This window comes from Athene cunicularia, assembly GCF_003259725.1.
Source record: "Athene cunicularia isolate RWA chromosome 3 unlocalized genomic scaffold, athCun1 chr3_part1, whole genome shotgun sequence".
NCBI classification, from domain to species: Eukaryota; Metazoa; Chordata; class Aves; order Strigiformes; family Strigidae; genus Athene; species Athene cunicularia.
The window spans coordinates 75,092,747-75,110,419 of NW_020799097.1; the positions used below are offsets into that span (position 1 = coordinate 75,092,747).

At 37.1% G+C, this 17,673-nt stretch overlaps 1 protein-coding gene across 1 annotated transcript in view; it reads left to right on the forward strand.

Annotated features, from left to right (window-relative positions):
* The first annotated feature begins 184 nt into the window (after positions 1-184).
* Positions 185-17,673, forward strand: part of PACRG (parkin coregulated) — a 245,266-nt gene continuing 227,777 nt past the window's right edge. The window contains exon 1 of the mRNA XM_026846070.1: positions 185-368. Coding sequence (XP_026701871.1) covers positions 222-368 — 147 coding nt within the window. The 5' untranslated portion in view covers positions 185-221. The remainder of the gene's footprint in view (positions 369-17,673) is intronic.

Genomic DNA, 17,673 nt, shown 5'->3' on the forward strand with positions numbered 1-17,673 from the left:
ATGCAGAAGGGGGCTGGGGGGGCGAGCGACCAGGAGGGGCAGGCGACAAGTCTCGTCGGGGGCAGGGGAGGCGCGGGAGGGGGCTGTGGGAAGGGAACGGGGGTAGACCTGCTGCGGTTTCTGCCTTACCGGGGGCAAGACGGTGATGTTTTTTGTTTTTTGGGTTTTTTTTCTTCCAGTCTGTGTTTTGCTGCTTGTCCGTGACGGGCGCTGGTGGGGAGATGGTAGTGGAGAAAGCGGGCTCAAGCCCTTCAAAGCCCGTAGGTGACAGGTGCCCCCAGCAGCAGGAGCCACTGGGGCACGTGAAGAAAAGCAAGCAGCAGGTCTCCGACGGATTCACTGTTAAAGCCATGATGAAAAACACTGTGGTACGTTTGCTGCTAGTATAGAGGTGATCTTAATTAATTTACTCTCCCGTGTCCAGGAAACAGCTAGTTAGAGCGGGGGATGAAGCATGTCAGGAAGGTGTGCGAGGTGCTAAAACTTTATCTGGAGTTCGCAGGTTGCTTAAATTGCCTTCAGGCTTTAGGGAGGTGGTATCACACCGTAACTGTGCCTGTGGAAACTGCAATGCTACGACTACAAGGGTATTGCTTTGGTGCCACAGTTTTTCTGCATTGTTTGGTATTGGCAATGCACGTTCTATTAACCTGTCAGCCTGTAGAATTGTGTGCAAGTCTCACCACCTCACATTTACCAAAATGCTGTCAAATGACACTGTAGTATTATTTGGAAGTGGTTTTATATACTGGTACAGTGTGGTGTAAATTTGATGTGAAAGTCACATATGATGGCAAAGACCTGGAAAATACATTCATTTTTAAAATAAGCTTGAAAAATAATAAAAAGCTTCCACACAATATAGGAGAAGACTAAACTGAAACATTACTTCTCCAACTCGTAGTTCAAAGACAAAGGGGAGTTGATGCATCAAGCTTCAATTTCAGTAACAGTCCCCATTGCTAGCAAATTTAGAGGTATGTGAGTGCAAATACTAGGATAAAGGTCTTTCAAATTGCTTTATATTCTTTTATTTGTCTACTTGTGCCAGATGTTATTAATAAATGGTTCAGCTGGTACAGCATGCAAATATTCAACATGTAAGTGACATGTAAGTGGATGAGCTAATACGAGGACACATCTGTGCTTCAACTCCTGAATTGTGTTTTTCTTTATTTTGACATTGTTCAAGGTGTTAGCAAAGTTTTGTGTTCATGAGGGGTTTTTAATTCTATATATTCTTCTGACAACAGTTAGAAAATACATTTCCCTTGTTTTGCTGAAACAGTCTTCCGGGAGCAGCCTCTGTGGGCTTGTTATCTGTAAGAGCATCCTCTTAATAAAACACAAACGAGTCCATCTTTAAGCAAATTTTAATTGAAGTAGAAATTGTGTACATTAAAAGCTTTCTCATTATTAGTAAAACTAAAACATGTTTCCCCTTAGTGGGAAAAATACAAGACAAAAACAACCAAATAACCCCTTTGTTTCAAAGACTGTTTCATGTCTTCGTTCTAGAGATGTGTGGAATAGACTATAACACTTCATTGAGTTTAAGGATTAATTTTTAAAAGACCTTTTCTCTGGACAAAATTCAAGTTATGGATATTTGCACATATTTGTTTACACCTTGATAGGTAAAAGATGCTTGCTTTTGTCTAGAAGCATCAGCAGTTTCATTGGAGTTTGAGAAATATATATTTAATTTTAAAAAAGGAGCTTTGACCTGTGAACAGAATGTTAAATCACGTGGTACTGTCATTAAGCAACGCCAAACAAGTAAATCTGCTGCCTTTGAAGCTACTCATTGAATCATAGAAACGATGGGGTTTTTGGCATGGACCTCTGGAGATCATCTAACCTAGCTTCCCATTTGAAGTGGGCCTGTCACTATCATTCAGTTGGGTCAGTAGGTGTGAAACCCTCCAACATTAGAGATTCCTTGACCTTCCTGGGCAACCTGTTTCACTGCGGCCCTGCCTGCCTGCCCCCTTGGCGCCCTGCCGTCGGTAGGGTGGACAGTGGTCTGACCTCTCCACAGGTTCTGCTCGTAATTGGATAGGAAGCAGTGAAACTGTTAGAGGTCCTGAAAGATTCCTAGTGTCAGTGCTTTATTTTTGCAAAAGCTCCGAGTGAGAACAGACAGCCACTGGAATCATTTCCAGTGAGTGTGCAAAAAGTCAGGATAGAGAAAGGAGTATCTCAGTGCCACTCTGTGCAGCAGCGGGTGTCCCTTTGTTTTTTTTCCAGCAACTGGTTAAATGGAGCTTCAGATTTATTAAGTAGTCACTTGTCAGAGGTTGACATCGATGAAGTTCTCATGGAAGGCTTAGGAGTTGACTGGAGGGTTGAAAGCACAGCAGGCAAATATAGTTAAGACATGGTAATTCTTTTTGTTAACAGCATGACCAGGCACAGGGTTGACAGCAATGTGTTCATCATCTCCAGGTCAAACAGCTAGGTACAGATTAATAGCCTTTGTGGTGGAAGCGTGGAGCAAGTCCTAAACTCTTATCATAGAGTCTAACAGATTACCATGATGCATATATGACTGTAAATACTGTAGTAAATGTTTCAGAATTCTTTGATGGTACTAGTGCAAGGAGCATTTCACGAAGCCATTTTTCATGAAAGTTGCTGGATAAAGTTTTCACGCCAAATCTGCTTTCATAGCCAGCAGTAGGTACATAAATTAAGTACATACAATATTCAAGACTTTTATCAGGTCTACTAAATCTAAAATTTACTTATTGAAATACATTAATTAATCAATATTCACAAAAAAAATGTTCCTGAACTGAAGAAAGTGTTTTGGTTTACATTATTTCAAAACTGTAAATTCATATAGCAGTTTAGATTAAAAGCAAGATCCAATAAAGGTCTTCTACACTAACAAGCTAGATACCGTAATACATTTTGTTTTGTCTTCCGAGCAGAATCAAGAATACCATTCTGTGTGCTCATACTTCACATGTATTGTGTGTGTAGAATTAAGAAAGTCATTAAAAATTAATATCCAGACTAGCAAGTAGAAAAGTGTCTGTACATGAATGGGGACAGCAGGAAGATACCTCTGTTCACTTCTGCTCCTCTCCAAATGTGGTTTTTTTTTCCTATTTTCTGCACCTGTACATGAGAGAATAAAGTGTTAGCACCCCCCTTTTCTGTAATAAACCAGTGTTAAAAGCACTTTATCAGGGAGAGGATTCATTTTATTACTTAAAGGGAACTGTAAAAAGGGAATTCCAGTCTATCTTCTAACCTTTAAAAGACAACCAACAAGTTACAAGATTACTGAGGTGAAAAAGATCGCAGAGGGAAAGTCTCCACACGTCCTTTCAAAGTGCTGTTACTGTGCTGCAAAGAGTTAGGATTCACAGGGTTAGGAAGTGACAAGGTAGGAAATTCACTATATATTTTAGTGCATACATCATTCATGCAGGAATTTTGGAAGCTTTGGGTTTTGGAATTTTATGTCCATCATTGCTTGTTAGAATGGATCTGATGTTTTTGGAGTTGAATTAGAATTTAGGACATCCCCTTCTGAGTGCTGAGCCAATAGAGCTATGAAAGGATGTTCTTTTTTTCCTGTTTTTCTTGAACCTTTAATTCCTTATCATAAAGCGGCAGAGCTTCAGCAGGAAAGGAGTTTTATTTTTTCTCTACAGGTCCTCCTTTAGTAACACTATTACCAATTAAGTTGAAGTACCCTTTTGCAGCATTTGAGTTTGAACTCCTCTGGCCAGAGTACTGACTTCAGATTTTCCTCCTGGCTTAGTGTATAAACCAGTAGGTTTTATATAGAAAATATCACTATTACATCCATCTGTGTTCCATGAAATCAGTCAGAAACTGCTGCTAGTAACAGGCCACATCCAGCCCTTGTGTAAGGGATAAAGTGAGAATATTTACTAGATGGCCTTAGAAGGGGAGTGATGTTAAGAACTGTTTTGTTCCTAGATTTCAAAAAAACCAAAGCAGAGCTATTCAACCTGGGGGAGTCTTAGCTATGTGCAGAAGCACAGCTCCCATCTCCTAAAGGAAGTGTAATTGCTTATAAGGAGAAAAAAAGTTTAGATTGTGGTTCTGGATTTTCATTCCTATGTTCCTTATTAAGGAGTCTGCGATCTGTATTTATTGGAATGAGCTCTCAATCTTTGTTACTTAAACTTCTCTTTCAATCCATTATCAGTAATGTGTGTTGTGAAGATCTTTCTTACCCTTTACCCTTTGATAATAACTCATAGCTGGAGTTTATAACTCATAGCAGGAGTTTAATTTTAACCATAATGTGCTTTGTTTACATGCTGAAACGTGATTTGATAGCCTATTTATATTCATCCATACTGTGTAACTAAAAGTACTTTTGTTATTTACCATATAGCAGTAGCAGTTTCTAATCTGATTTTAAGGCTATAGGAAATTGTTTACAAGAAAAAAAAAATCTACCTTTCTATTATAATAGTTGATTTTTTGGAAAAGGCAGGACATTATGAGGCAAGTAGGTGTCAAGTTAAAGGAATGTTTTGATAAATGTTTATTTGGCAGGAGTACGTCCATCTTGTTTAACAGTCACAATTTGCACAATCTATACTTTAGTGAACACTGTGAGTCAAATTAAACTGTTGGTGCTCTGGAAGGTAGACCTATCTTCTTCCTGTTTCAGGCTGTTTATTACTGCTGCCCTTATTGTGCCCGCATTTCTACAGTGTTGGCTGATCTGGGAACTGATCCTGCTGAAAAATACTCCAGCCTATTTAAGCTAACAGTGTCAAAATGCAGTCTTTGGGAATGAAGCAAGCGAAGCTCCTGCTACCACGAGGCTCCTCTGTCCGGCCCTCCTCCCTGTCTTGACTGCTTCCATCTCTCCTTTTGCATTTACATTGGTGGTTCTTAGAACTACAGAGGAGGCTGGATCAGCTCTAACAGCTGTTAACATATGCAAGGAGAAGGGGAAACAGGAATATGTTGTCAGCACAAGCTTTGTGTTGAGGAATGTCCCTCTTGGCAACATCACAGTCTTAATTAATTTAAAACCAGTTATGAAACTGCATTCTAGCAGAGTAATTCTACAGGCATTTAAAGCAGTTTAAACTTGCACCACAATTGAAAAGTGTGGTTTTCATCCCTGGACATTTGTGCAATATTAACTTTTGCATGCAGTGAACTAGACTGGGGTCCTAGTTAAACGTAAAGTAGCTCAGCATTTTCTTTTCACAGCAGTGCAGACTAGACATACAAGTTCAGTAAGAGTATAATCTAATAAAAGTTGTGGCTGCTACATTGCAGCCTGCTTCTGCTACATATTTGTACCTCTTCCTTTGTGCCAATACACAGTCATGCAACTGAATTGATGAGGCACTTCAGTTGCAGTAGATCCAAACATAAAAAGCTTCCACACAAGGTTTTTATTTCCCCTCATAAAGTTATGTTCCTTTCCAATTCCATGCTTGTTTTTGCTGTAATGACCACATTGATACTATAATGTAAAAACAGAATACACTGAAAGAATACTAATGCACATTTCGTATTATGTTTTCCAGATATAACTTACATGGCTTAATCATACTGCTCTTGTTATTTTAAAATACTTTAAAATCAGCCCTTAATTTTTGAAAATGTGAGGAAAGGTTGATATTGTTCATAGTTGCAGTGCTAAGATTATAAGATTTGTTTAATATCCTCAAGCATAAAGAAATAATGCCAATCCATTTATGAAAATCTTGTTACACTCTTGAATTGTCAGTAAATCTTTTTTTAATAATTAGTCATATGACTTGAAATAGATAATAAGTTATCAGTTAGACTCCATTTTATGTTTTTAATTGACATTTCTTGTTGTCTCAAATCACTTCATTTGATTCATGATATTTTACATAGAGAAAGACCTTGGAAAGTTTTAAATTTCATACCTAGAGGATGTAAATGTAAATTGATTTTAAAACATTATGACAGTGATGTTTCAAGACTCCTCTACTAATCAGTTTTTTATGATCTAATGAATAAAATATTCTAAGTGGAGACAATTATGGAGATGTCAAATTCTGCAAATTCTTGCATTGGAATTAAACTATTTTAAACTTTGAAAACTGAAGCTAGTATAAAAGAGTAAATGTCAGACTAATTTTTTTTAAGTATATGAGAGAAAAGATCTTACCTGTTTATGGATTTCATACAAGCTAAAATCCTGCAGAGGTCTGAGTACGTGGGTATCTCCATCCGTTATTTCACTGAATGAAGTGGGCGGTTTTTAGCGGTTTGACTGCAAGTGTAGGAATTCAGAAGGAAGTTTTAGAAAATGGTTATTAACAATAGTCTCAGAACAAGATTTTAAACTGTCAACTGGCTGAGTAGGGAATTATCTAAAGTCAGCATGCAGCTGGGCACGCCTTTAGCTAACCAACAGAAAATGTGAAAGAGATTAGTTAGGACGCGTCTGCCATACAGCTTTGTCAACACCCAGACTCCAGAACAGTTTCCAAAGAACATATGCACATATTCTTTCTTTCAACTTGATACCATTCATTCCAGCTAAGGAAAATCCTAGGCTCTAGGTAGGCTTCAGCCTTTATCTTGGTCTTCTCCCTGTTAGTTGACTGACAATGCTGTAAGATACCTGGAGTGAGTTCAGTGAAGAGCCATCAAGACAGACTTCTGGAGCACATGTTCCATGAGGAGAGGCTGGGGGAACTATTTTTTGTCAGCCTGGAGAAGCGAAAGCTACCAGGGTATCTAATCGTATTAGGCCCTAAGAGACTTAATGGCCCAATAGCTACTAGTGAATGATGGGAGGACAGATGTGAGTTGAAACGAGGTGTTCAGGATGATCAGAAGATTTTTCACCATGAGGATAGTCAAGCAATGCATCAGGTTTCTCTGAGTTGCTTAGTCTCCTTGGAGGTTTTCAAGACCCAAATGGAAAAAGCTCTGAGGAACCTGGTCTGATCTTAAAGATGATCATGCTTGGAGAAGGAGTTTGAACCGAAGACTTCTTCAGGTCCTTTTCAACGTGAGTTTTCCCATAACTCTACCTCTTCTTCCATAAGACAGTGCTTTGTGGCCACTCCATACCTCTGCTACTACTAAGGTCAGACAAATTAGTGATGGTTAAGTGACTTGAATTCTGGGAAGAAAAAGCAAAAAGGCATTTGGGAGTTTTTGTGTTAACAGCTTTGCTGCTTTTCTGAAGATGTGGTTGAAGGGAGTCATAAATGCTACAACTGAAAAGATACTATAATTTTCTGATAAGTCAAGTCTCCCTTCTGACTCTCAGAAAAACTACATGACACCACGTTGTTCTGGTTATAACAGTGAACTGCATCATACATGTAGGGTTGACTTAATAAATGCAACAGAGTAAGCCTGCATCAGTGCTTGGGTAACATCAACACATGCTTATCAGCTGAGATCCCTACTGCAGCTAACTCTTCTTGTACAGTCTGCTCCAACAAGTATGCAGCAAGTACTGCTGCCAAGTACACAATGAATGGTGTGAGGAATTGAAGAAGCAGGCCATGCCTGTAGCTGTCAACCTCTGGATGCTGTCCCCTGTCTCACAGTCTCCCCTTGTCAGTGCTATAACTTAAATGACACTGGAAGCTTTAAGTGGGTGAAGGAGACAGGAGAGGTAGCATACTGGTATTTGTGCTAGAGAAAGTAGTGGGAGAACACTGGGGAAACAGGAGAGGAACTAGATGTCACTCGTCAGAGTGGGAACCTGGGTGATCACTAACCCAGCATAATTTCTGCCTATGACTTTGCTCCCCAAACTTGTACACTGATATGCTGAAGCCAGTTGTTGCCCTGTTGCAGGCAGAGAGGGGTGGAGTCCATACCAGGGAAATTGAAGGTTTTTTTCTTTTCCTATCAGATACTTCCAGTTAGTATATATGCCTGGTCTTCATTTAACTGAAATGATCTGGTAAGGCTTTGAAGGGATCAGGGAGGTTTTGTTTTTTTCATGAAGCTTTCTTAACCATTTTGAAATTACAATTACTGCAAAGCCAAAAAATAGTAGCAAACAGTACTCTTGGTACATTGATAAAATTTCTTGACAATGTGATAGAAAAATACTGTGAAAGACTGCGTGGTTCCTCCCAGTAACTGTTGATTCCTTGATATACTTGACATTCATATAAGCAGTTTGGCATAGCTTTTCACTTTGATAGCATAGTTACAAATCTTTTGCTAGAAAAATTACTGTGCTCTGATAGCTTCCTTTCTTAGATAAAATACATGTCAGATAAGATGAAGTTATAAAGGTCCAGTATGCGGTCACAATGTGCTGAAGGCTGCATTACAGAAGTCTTGTGTTTAATAGTTATACTCTGACTCAGTGGATACATTACAAATATTACGCTTATTATAGCAGCAGATTTTGGTCTCTGATGGGTTTAAGTAGAGGGGATGTGTGTAAGTAAAGGAATTGCTCCTGGGAGCCATGTAATTCTAGAGTCAGATAGACCTTCTATAGAACTTCAGTCAGGCCTCTTCCTTGACAAAACAGGATTCTGATGTAATAATAAAACCTACCTGAATTATAATAGGATAATAAACACATAGTTTAGCTTTTCATACATTTGTGATAGTATTTTTAATGCATATTTGGCAGTTTACATGCTTGTGTTTGAAAGCAAGATTTTTCTTTTAAAAAGAAAATTACTCTTCATCCATGTTTCTGTAAAGGATGGTGTCAAGATCTTGATAACAAGACAATACAGATTTGATTTCAGTTTGATAATAGAAATATGTGGATAGCGTGTCCTGCCTTAATTGAAAGCTAATGTCATTAATCTGTTTAGAATCCAGACTAGCTTTGTCTGTGTTTTTTTCTGTAATGGAAGAGCTTTTATCACCTGTCTGGAGTAAACAATTGCATACTGCATTAAGTACAAAAGTTCTGCACAATATGTGACAGTTAAAACATATTATAAAATATACCATAGGGTGCACAGTGAAAACTCTTGAATGCCTTGAAGCAAGCATGGCATAGTGCTAAGTTCCTGTGTAACAACTATTTGGTGAACAGGTCTTTAAACTTATGTTTTGATGCCTATTTCATTAGTCGTAAGCATATTACTGGGATTTTTTTTGTTGTGGTTGGTAGGCAATACATAGTATTCTGCACAAAACCCAATGTAAATCCAAATCAAAGGGTACAGTATTTTCTTTCCTGTCTTGTGTGCTCAAGACATCCATTGGTTTTGCCCTTATCACATTACCATTTTTACTATTTTTGTCTCACTGTGCATCTCTTTATAATATGAAAGAAATACTTCTGCATAAGTTGCTTGTACTTGCCTATGTGTTCTTCAGAATATCTGCAGGTCTTCTAAAGTTTAGCAGATCTTTTATTCTTTCAGCATTGTTCAGATAGATTTCTTTTCTGTTATTTCCGTGTAAGATTTGTCTTAATGACAGCTGTATTATTAAGCCCATATTTTATGGAATAAAATTTCCTACTTTTTTTTTTTTTTTTTTTTTTTTTAATTTAAGGGAACAAGCGAGCAAGCCCCTGTGTAGTTACGTTCCTGTAAGGGAACGTACAAGGGCTTGTACAAGGAGCATCCCTGCAAGGGAGTTAGGATACAAGGACCTGTGAAAGGCTGGGAGCATACAAGGGCTCATGCAGGGTCATCTGTGTGAGGCTTGTGCATGCCTCCATGCACACTCCCACTCACGTGTACACTACCAAGTGCAGCCACTGCAGCCCCCTTTTTATAATGGTATTTTAGTGGTGTTTCAAAATAGCCAAAAGCTTTGAATTTGTTCCCTTTCATTGTAAGTCTTGTTGCATAAAATTAAGGGAAATACTGTATGATCCAAGTTTTCTGTTTCAAGACTAATCGTATATTTATTTAGAAAAGACTGGTGGTCTACGTTTAAATCTTTAGTAAAATAAATTATGCCGTGGCTTTTCTTACTGTCCTATTGCTAGTGATGTTGTGTAAAGTGACGTTAGTGTTTTGTATTGGCTATCTTCTGTGTTAAAACTATGTTAGTCAAAGGTGCATTCATACTTTACTGATATTGGTAGCCAGAATTTGATAAACTTTTTTTTCACAGAAGTTGAAATCATAGATTCTTACTTCCCAAAGCCGGTCTACTGATCTCTCTCTTTCTGCACTCTTTTATCTACTGCTCCATGCTCACATTTTCTCTTTCTTTACTTATCCTCCAGATGTGTCATTTTTTCCTGTAAGTGGATTTCTCTTGCAATGATGTTCAACAGATTGTTTTTTTGGGGTGAAGGCATTTCCACATGGCTAGAAACCTTTTAGAGAATGTATTTATAAAACTCCTACTGAGATCTTATTAGAATACCCTAGACAATAATTTTTACTGTAAAAAATCTCAAAGCATTGAGCAATTGCAGCTTTTTAAGGTATGACTGAAAAAATATTTTTCACAGGAAGTGTATGTGTATTAGCTGATTTTTTTATATCTTTTATATAGTGTTTTTCTAACTTATGCCCTTCTAATTTGTGTGCCTTTCATTTATTTTGTCAGTTTTTAGATTAATAGTTTAATGTCAGAGGAACAATTAATACAATGTGATTTGATCTCCTGCATTATATATTCTGTCAATTTCAGAAAGTGATTTCTATATGAAATGTGTAACTTCGAGTTGATTTAGAAGATACTTTTTTTAAGAAAGTAATACAACCAGAAGGTATTGGTGGTGTCAGAGAGTAAATTATGCCAATGCTTAACTTAATTAATGCAATACCATTAGAAATTTGCAGTCCAGACCTAGATGTAATTGCCACAAATCAGTAAAATTTTACAGTGTAAATATTATAGACAACCACTTTCAGAGAGATACTACCTTTAAAAATCCACAAAAGTAAAATTTTAGCATGCTTCAGACTTCTACTTAAAATCTGTTTGTCATGAAAATTTTATGAGCTTATACTATGCCTTTGGACATATTTAATATGTATTACAATATTATTATTATTCAGGATAACAATCAGTATTTTATTTGATAGCAGCTGAAGGCTTTTGGTCATCCAATTGTTCATCCAATATGGAGAATTCAGAAAGTGCATTAAAATTGCATAACATCCAGCGCTTTAATTTTAAAAAGCAAAATAAGTTTGGTTCTATCAGTGGAAATCAGTGAGTTACACATTTAAGCTTGTATGGATTTCACAAGCTCTTCTTTCTACTGGTATCTGACAAAGGAAACCTTATAACAGAAATGTTAAGTGTGTGTCAACCAGTGACAATACTGTGCCTTCCAATAGTATACAGCATTCAGACCTTTGGATATATGTTTTGCTGAAGAAATTACTGGGTTTTAACAGAGTTGCTTCTGTTAGGATTGTTATTTTTCCTTTTCCCTGTCACTGGATAGAAAACTGATAGAAGTTTTTTTTGGCTTAAGTGAGAAAACAAATGGCCCTTTAGTAGCAACACTTCTTCCAATATTGTACAATGTTGCATTAGACAGTAATAGCAAAGTATGTGTTGGGGGGATATACTAAAATACATTTGCAGAGGTAATCACTAAATTGCCACTGATAAACTGTTAACTCTAGATTTTTTCCTGTTTGATATTCCTTAAATTGTTCTTTTTCAGGTAATCCTTAAGTGGAATTTAGATGATTGCCCATATTTTATCCTATTTGTCCTTTAGCTTTAGGCAAGTGGGACACTATGAGCTCTTGTTCTTTTATAATATTAAATGTTCTTAATTTTTACTAGTTTTAAGTTAATACTCTTTTAACATTGTTAACAGAAAAGCTTGCCTGATGGCGTGTTTAGCACCAGTGTTTAGCCAACTACATGGCTAAACTCTTCTCAACTTTTAAAATACAAGCAAAATGTTTGTTGTGATTGCCAAAACAGTTCCCCTGAAAGCAGCTCTAGCCGAGATGCGCATCTGACCTTTTCCACTTGAAGTCACAGGTTACAGTTAGTACTTTAGAAAGGCTAAATGCACATCAGCAGACTCCTAACTCTTTCCAGTAGACTGGAGGTAGACTCCCTTGTGTTAGAAGTTCTTCTAAAGCCTTAACTCTTGTATTCTTAATTCTCGTGTGGCCTACTGGGCAAAGTTAGTTTTGCAATTGGATTATCAGGATATTCTGCTGGAAAGTGAAAGTTGTAGACTGGAAATTTTGTGAACCAGAAAGAGAAATGAACAAAGTCACCACCTCCTGAGCTTGTATTCTTACTCCTAAATAAATATGCAAAAGATGGTAATATTACTTAAGGGGACCTTCCTGAAAGCAGGTGTGACTTCAAAACAGAATTCCATGGTCTGCATTTTCAGTAGGCACATACATCACTTTTATAGTCTCGATTCAAATGACTGAACTCCAAAGAGGAATGAAAATTCACATACAGCCCTGTGTTCAGCATCCTGTAGGTATTCAGCATGTCTCCCAGTACTTCATTTTAGAACTGTGGAAGTGTCTCATTCTCTTCATCAACAGTTGAAGGAGCCTGGGTTGAGTCTAGTTTAGGCTCTTTGAATTGCCCTGATGTTGAGGGCTGGTGTCAACTGTTAGGCTGTGTTTTTCACTATGGGTTTGTATCATGCATAACTCAATAGGACGACAGTCTGTGATTAGGTATCTAGAAAATACTACAATGTAAATACTGGTTATTAAGTAGTGGGAGATTTTAAAAAGTTCCGCTTACTGTAATATGTTCGTTATAAGGGGGGGATTCTGTAACCCTCTGTAGTGTCTAGTACTGTCTCTTATAGCCTGTATTTTCAGGTTTCTTTATTCTTTCTTTCTTCAGTCTGTTTCATGATTTTCTTCATTCCTGCCTAACTGACTGATTTAGATGAACGCTGACTTTACTTCAGAGTCCCATAGACCTACTCTCAGAGTCAAAGTAGTGCACAAGATGCCCATTGAAGGAGCTATTACGGCATCTTCTTTTCTTGTGAGTTATAAACTGATTAAAATTATCATTTTGGATCACATTTTTCCAAAGAAAGGAAATAAGTTGTGTTTTTAAGGGAGACATTCATAAATACTGTCATGGTTCTTGTGTTTTAAAAACACAAAACCAGTACTCTAAAGCTGTATAACATTAAAAAAAAAAAAAAAAAAAAAAAAAAAAGAAACCTTTGCATCAGGTACTTGAGTAAACATCCAAGCTAACAAAGCCTGATATCCTGCAGGTTTTTTTGTTTCTGGTTTATTAGTATCAAAATTAAGATTTTCCTGCTGATATTTAATAAGGTATTTGGAGCCTAATAACATGAGAGACAAGCCTCTTAATTGGAGCACTCTTCTCTGGTATTTCCAGAAAGCACAAGCAGCATGATACAGAACTTCTTGTAGAATCAGAATATCTGAAGCAGTTCCTTTTTGTCACTTCATTAGAATGTAGAAGTTCTATTCCCATAGTGACAGAAGAGAAACCTCTGACTACCTTTCTGGCTTCTATGTTTAACCTGTAGGTGTTACTCCACATCACTAAAGGTTAAAGAATCTGTTACTAAGTTTTGTAATTAACCAGTAAGTATATTGTTGTTTATTGGATCCTATTGTTTAACCTCTTGATTTTCATGTACTGGAAACGTGAATTTACTGAAAAGATATGACTTAAGAAACATTTCTCGAACATTACTATATGTCTTCTGATAAACATACATTTGTAAACACAGGAAGCTAGTATTCATAGTGACAACTTTAGTTTGAAATGACACGGTCAAGGACTGCAACTGCAAAGCTGCCAGTAACACTAAACATTCTAATGTATATTGAAGAGTTTATCATAGACACATTTGTGTAGTATTAATGAAAATCAGCCTTGCAACAGTAAGTTCTTATAAATAAAATAGAATAAAGTGGTAGATAAAAGTAAAAGGCATGAAGGAAACAATTGCTTTGGGTATAAACCAAATAGCTGTGTTCACATTTGACTGAGAATAAGACAAAAAGAGTTTTATCAACATTCATTACTATAAAATATGGTTTTGAAATTTATATAATCTATATGATTAAACCTATGAGATTAAAGTGATTTTGCTACTTATGTAAGTGAAGGACAATTTATAACATGGAAGTACCACTTCATTTCCCAGCTCTTATGTCCAATGCTGTATGTTGGGAGGAGTAATAAAAGGAATTCTTCCAAGAATAGACATTTTATGGAAGATTACTATTAGAAAACTTACTTTGTCTTAGAGATAAAATGGTATGAATGATAGAGGTAAGATGGTATCGTGGGATAATAAATTCTTACCGCATTGATAAAAATCCATTTTGTGTTTTTTTAAAAAAGTATTTTTTCAGTGATAGTGAATGCAGTTAATAGACTTATGGAACATAAATATTTAGTGTCAACTTTAATTGATCGTAAGGCACTAGATTAAATGTCTTGGTGAAAGCTATGGTAAATTTTGTAGGTTTCAAGATGCCAGAATTTTAGTCCTGTCTTAGGAATTTGTATTGGATACTTAATTTAATTTTCTCAAGAGTATACCATTGTTTTTATTTAGTTTTCTGAATAGATTCACATCCTACATTAAAACATTAGTTTTTTATGACTAGATATGCTTTCTATGGGCTACCAAAAGTTGAAAAAAAATGGATAGCTGAGGACTTTGACTATGAAGAATACGGAGTATGGAACAAGTATCAATAAGCCTTTTTTTTTTTTTTTTTTTTTCTTCTATAAGCCCTGTATTTATGTGGTTTATTTTTTCAAGACAGTATGATTTACTATCTCTGTGCTGCAAGCGAAATTACCAAAATTAAGCTATCATAATATAACTACTTATCCTGAAAAAAATAATTCTTTTACTAAAGGCTTGAGTAGAAGTTTTGATATTTTCAGAATTTGTAGACAAAAATTTTAATGGAATGTAAAAAAGACAAAATCTTCCCATTTCACTTAAGTGAGAGTTTTTTTAAGATTTGAAAGAACCTGATAAGCAGAACTTGTATTTAGTTGTTTAAAACTAAAATGTACATGCTTATAATTTTAAACTCCTTTTTTTTTTTAAGTATAGTATAAAAAGCTTGAGAATGATAGACCAAACTGTATTTTTTGAGTCATTCATGTCATCCTCAGTTACAGTGTTCGCAATATTCCAGATTGAAAGTGAACATGTAGATAATAACGTCAATGTTTTTTCCCAGTACCACACCTTTCTTTCTTTCTTTCTTTCTTTCTTTCTTTCTTTCTTTCTTTCTTTCTTTCTTTCTTTCTAGACATTTTTTAACAATACATCCACATTTTTCACAAGGGACTTACATCTGCAGTCTATCTGTGTTTGAAGGAATGAAATAAAGTAGGGAATCTGCTAGTTTCTGTTGCTACTGAAGAAGTGTGTTGTCTCAAGTTCTCATAAAGTTTTGTGTTAAACACAAAGAGGTAGAACCAATCCTCGTATCATCATACAAATAAAGGCTTTCTATCAGACCACCCATCAGACTTGTCTTGAAGCTGACTTGATAGGAATTGACCTATCCAGTTCAGGGTGACTGATTCATTTCTGCCAGTCTCCCAGGCAAGTCAGCAGCACATGCTGATCTTCAGTGTCAAACACTGCTGATGATAGGTTTAATGAAGTAAGCATGGATATCTTTCTCTTAGCTGTGCCAGAGAGGAAATAGTTTGCAAGCAAAAGTAATGCACTCTGAAAGCTGTTACCAAGCCTGAAAGACTGACTGCCCAGATTTAGGTCATTGGCACAGAATTCAAATTCTGTGGAGGAGTACATTGGTTTGTTTATCTAAATTATTTTTATGATAATTTTTCTCCCAAATAAAACACTTCATTTTTCATGTTGGTTTAAAAAGTGTAATTTAGATTCAGATTACATTAGACTGCTCAGGACTTTCTCCAGCTGGGCTTTGGTTGTCTTCAGGGATGGACTCTACATCATCTTTGGATAACCTGTTCCAGTGACTGCCTTCATTGTGAAAAAAGTTTTTCTACTGTCTCATCAGAATTTCCTTTATTGCAATTTGTGACCATTGCTTCTTGTCTTTTTGTTGTGCATCTCTGGGAAGACCCTGACTCATCTCTGCTGTGCCATTATGTGGGTAACTGAAGACAGCAGTGAGATTCCCATTAAGCTTCCTCTTCTTAAGGCTGAACTAACTGTTGCTCTCAGCCTCTCCTCATATTTGTGTCCTTCCACCAAACTTGCTGCAATATATCAATGTCTTTCTTGTACTGGGGAGTCTGAAATGTGACCTTGAGTTCTAAGTACGGTCTTTCAAACATCAAATAAAGGGAGATGCTGAATTCCCTCAACACTCTTAATGTAGCCCAGAATGCAGTTGCTTCACCTCTGCCACAACAGTACCTAACTGTTCAAATTGTTGTTCACAGGGATCCCCAAGATCTTTCCTGCTAAGCCACCTTCTAGCCAGTCAGTGCCTGGCGTGAATGATTCCAGTGCATTTACTATTGCTGAACTTTGTGAAACTCCTGTCAACCCATTCTGCCAGTCTGTCAGTATATTTCTGAATGCCCCCCTCGAAATTTTATGTAATTCACAAAGTCTCTCCACACGCTCTGTCCCATAGTCCAGCTTCTTACTGAGATATTAAATAGGTCAGTATTGAGCCCTGAAGAATGCTTTATGTAACCCCCTACCAGTTGGTCAGCTAACTGCTCTCAATTGGACCCAGCAACCCACTATTTTCCCCCCTCTTTGCAGTCAGTTCCTCATGGAACTCACTTGAAGTGAATGGATGTAGACTGCCAGAAGCATTGGATGCCACACCGGACATTTATGAATGTCTTCATCTGGTTAAGATCATGGGTCCATGCATGAACTCGCTTCTACATCAACTCCCTGATCCTAGAGAGTAAGAATCAACTGACATACTTCTTTTATACTTTGTAGTTTAAAAATCTCATTCTCCACCATTTCTTGAAGCGATGAATTGGATATCTTATCACAGTGTGATGAATATAAAGACTATAGATGTGATTTTTTTTTATATAACTATTATTGTTCTATGATCAGTGTATCTTACATCTATTATTCCTTCTGAAAGTGTGCAGGCTTTTCTATATTTACTATATCAATTCTTTTTAAATTATATAATTACATTTTCATGATGTGAGAAGCACCAGCAATGTAATTAGTGTTAACAAGGCCACACAAATTTTACTATACATTTCTAGATTATGTAGATTGATGGTTATGCAATGCAAATAAAATACCAGCATATGAACAGCACTAATAAATATTACAGTGCAGTGTTGGAAATATTTTCTTAGTTTTGAATTTGAATACAAGCTATTTTTCACTTAGAACTCCAGGATCTAAGTTGGAAGAAGTTTGTTAATGACTGGCTGTTAATGTCTGGCAGAGCTGGAACTGGTTTTCCCCTATAGCAGCCCTCACGGTGCTGTGTTTTATGCTGGGAGCTGGCAGGGTGTTGATAGCACCCAGGTGTTGTGGCTACTGCTGAGCAGTGCTTACACAGCACCAAGGCTCTTTCTGACATTTCCCCCCCCTGCAGTGGGACGGGGTGGGCAAGATCTTGGGAGGGGGCACAACCAGGACAGCTGACCCGAACTGACCAAAGGGATATTCCAGACTATATGACGGCTGCTCAGTATAAAGCTGGGAGGAAGGAGGAAGGGGGTGGGGTCACCCTTGGTCCTCCGAAGCAACCACTACGTGTATTGGAGCCCTGCTTCCTGAGAAGGCCCGACATCGCCTGTCCATGGGAA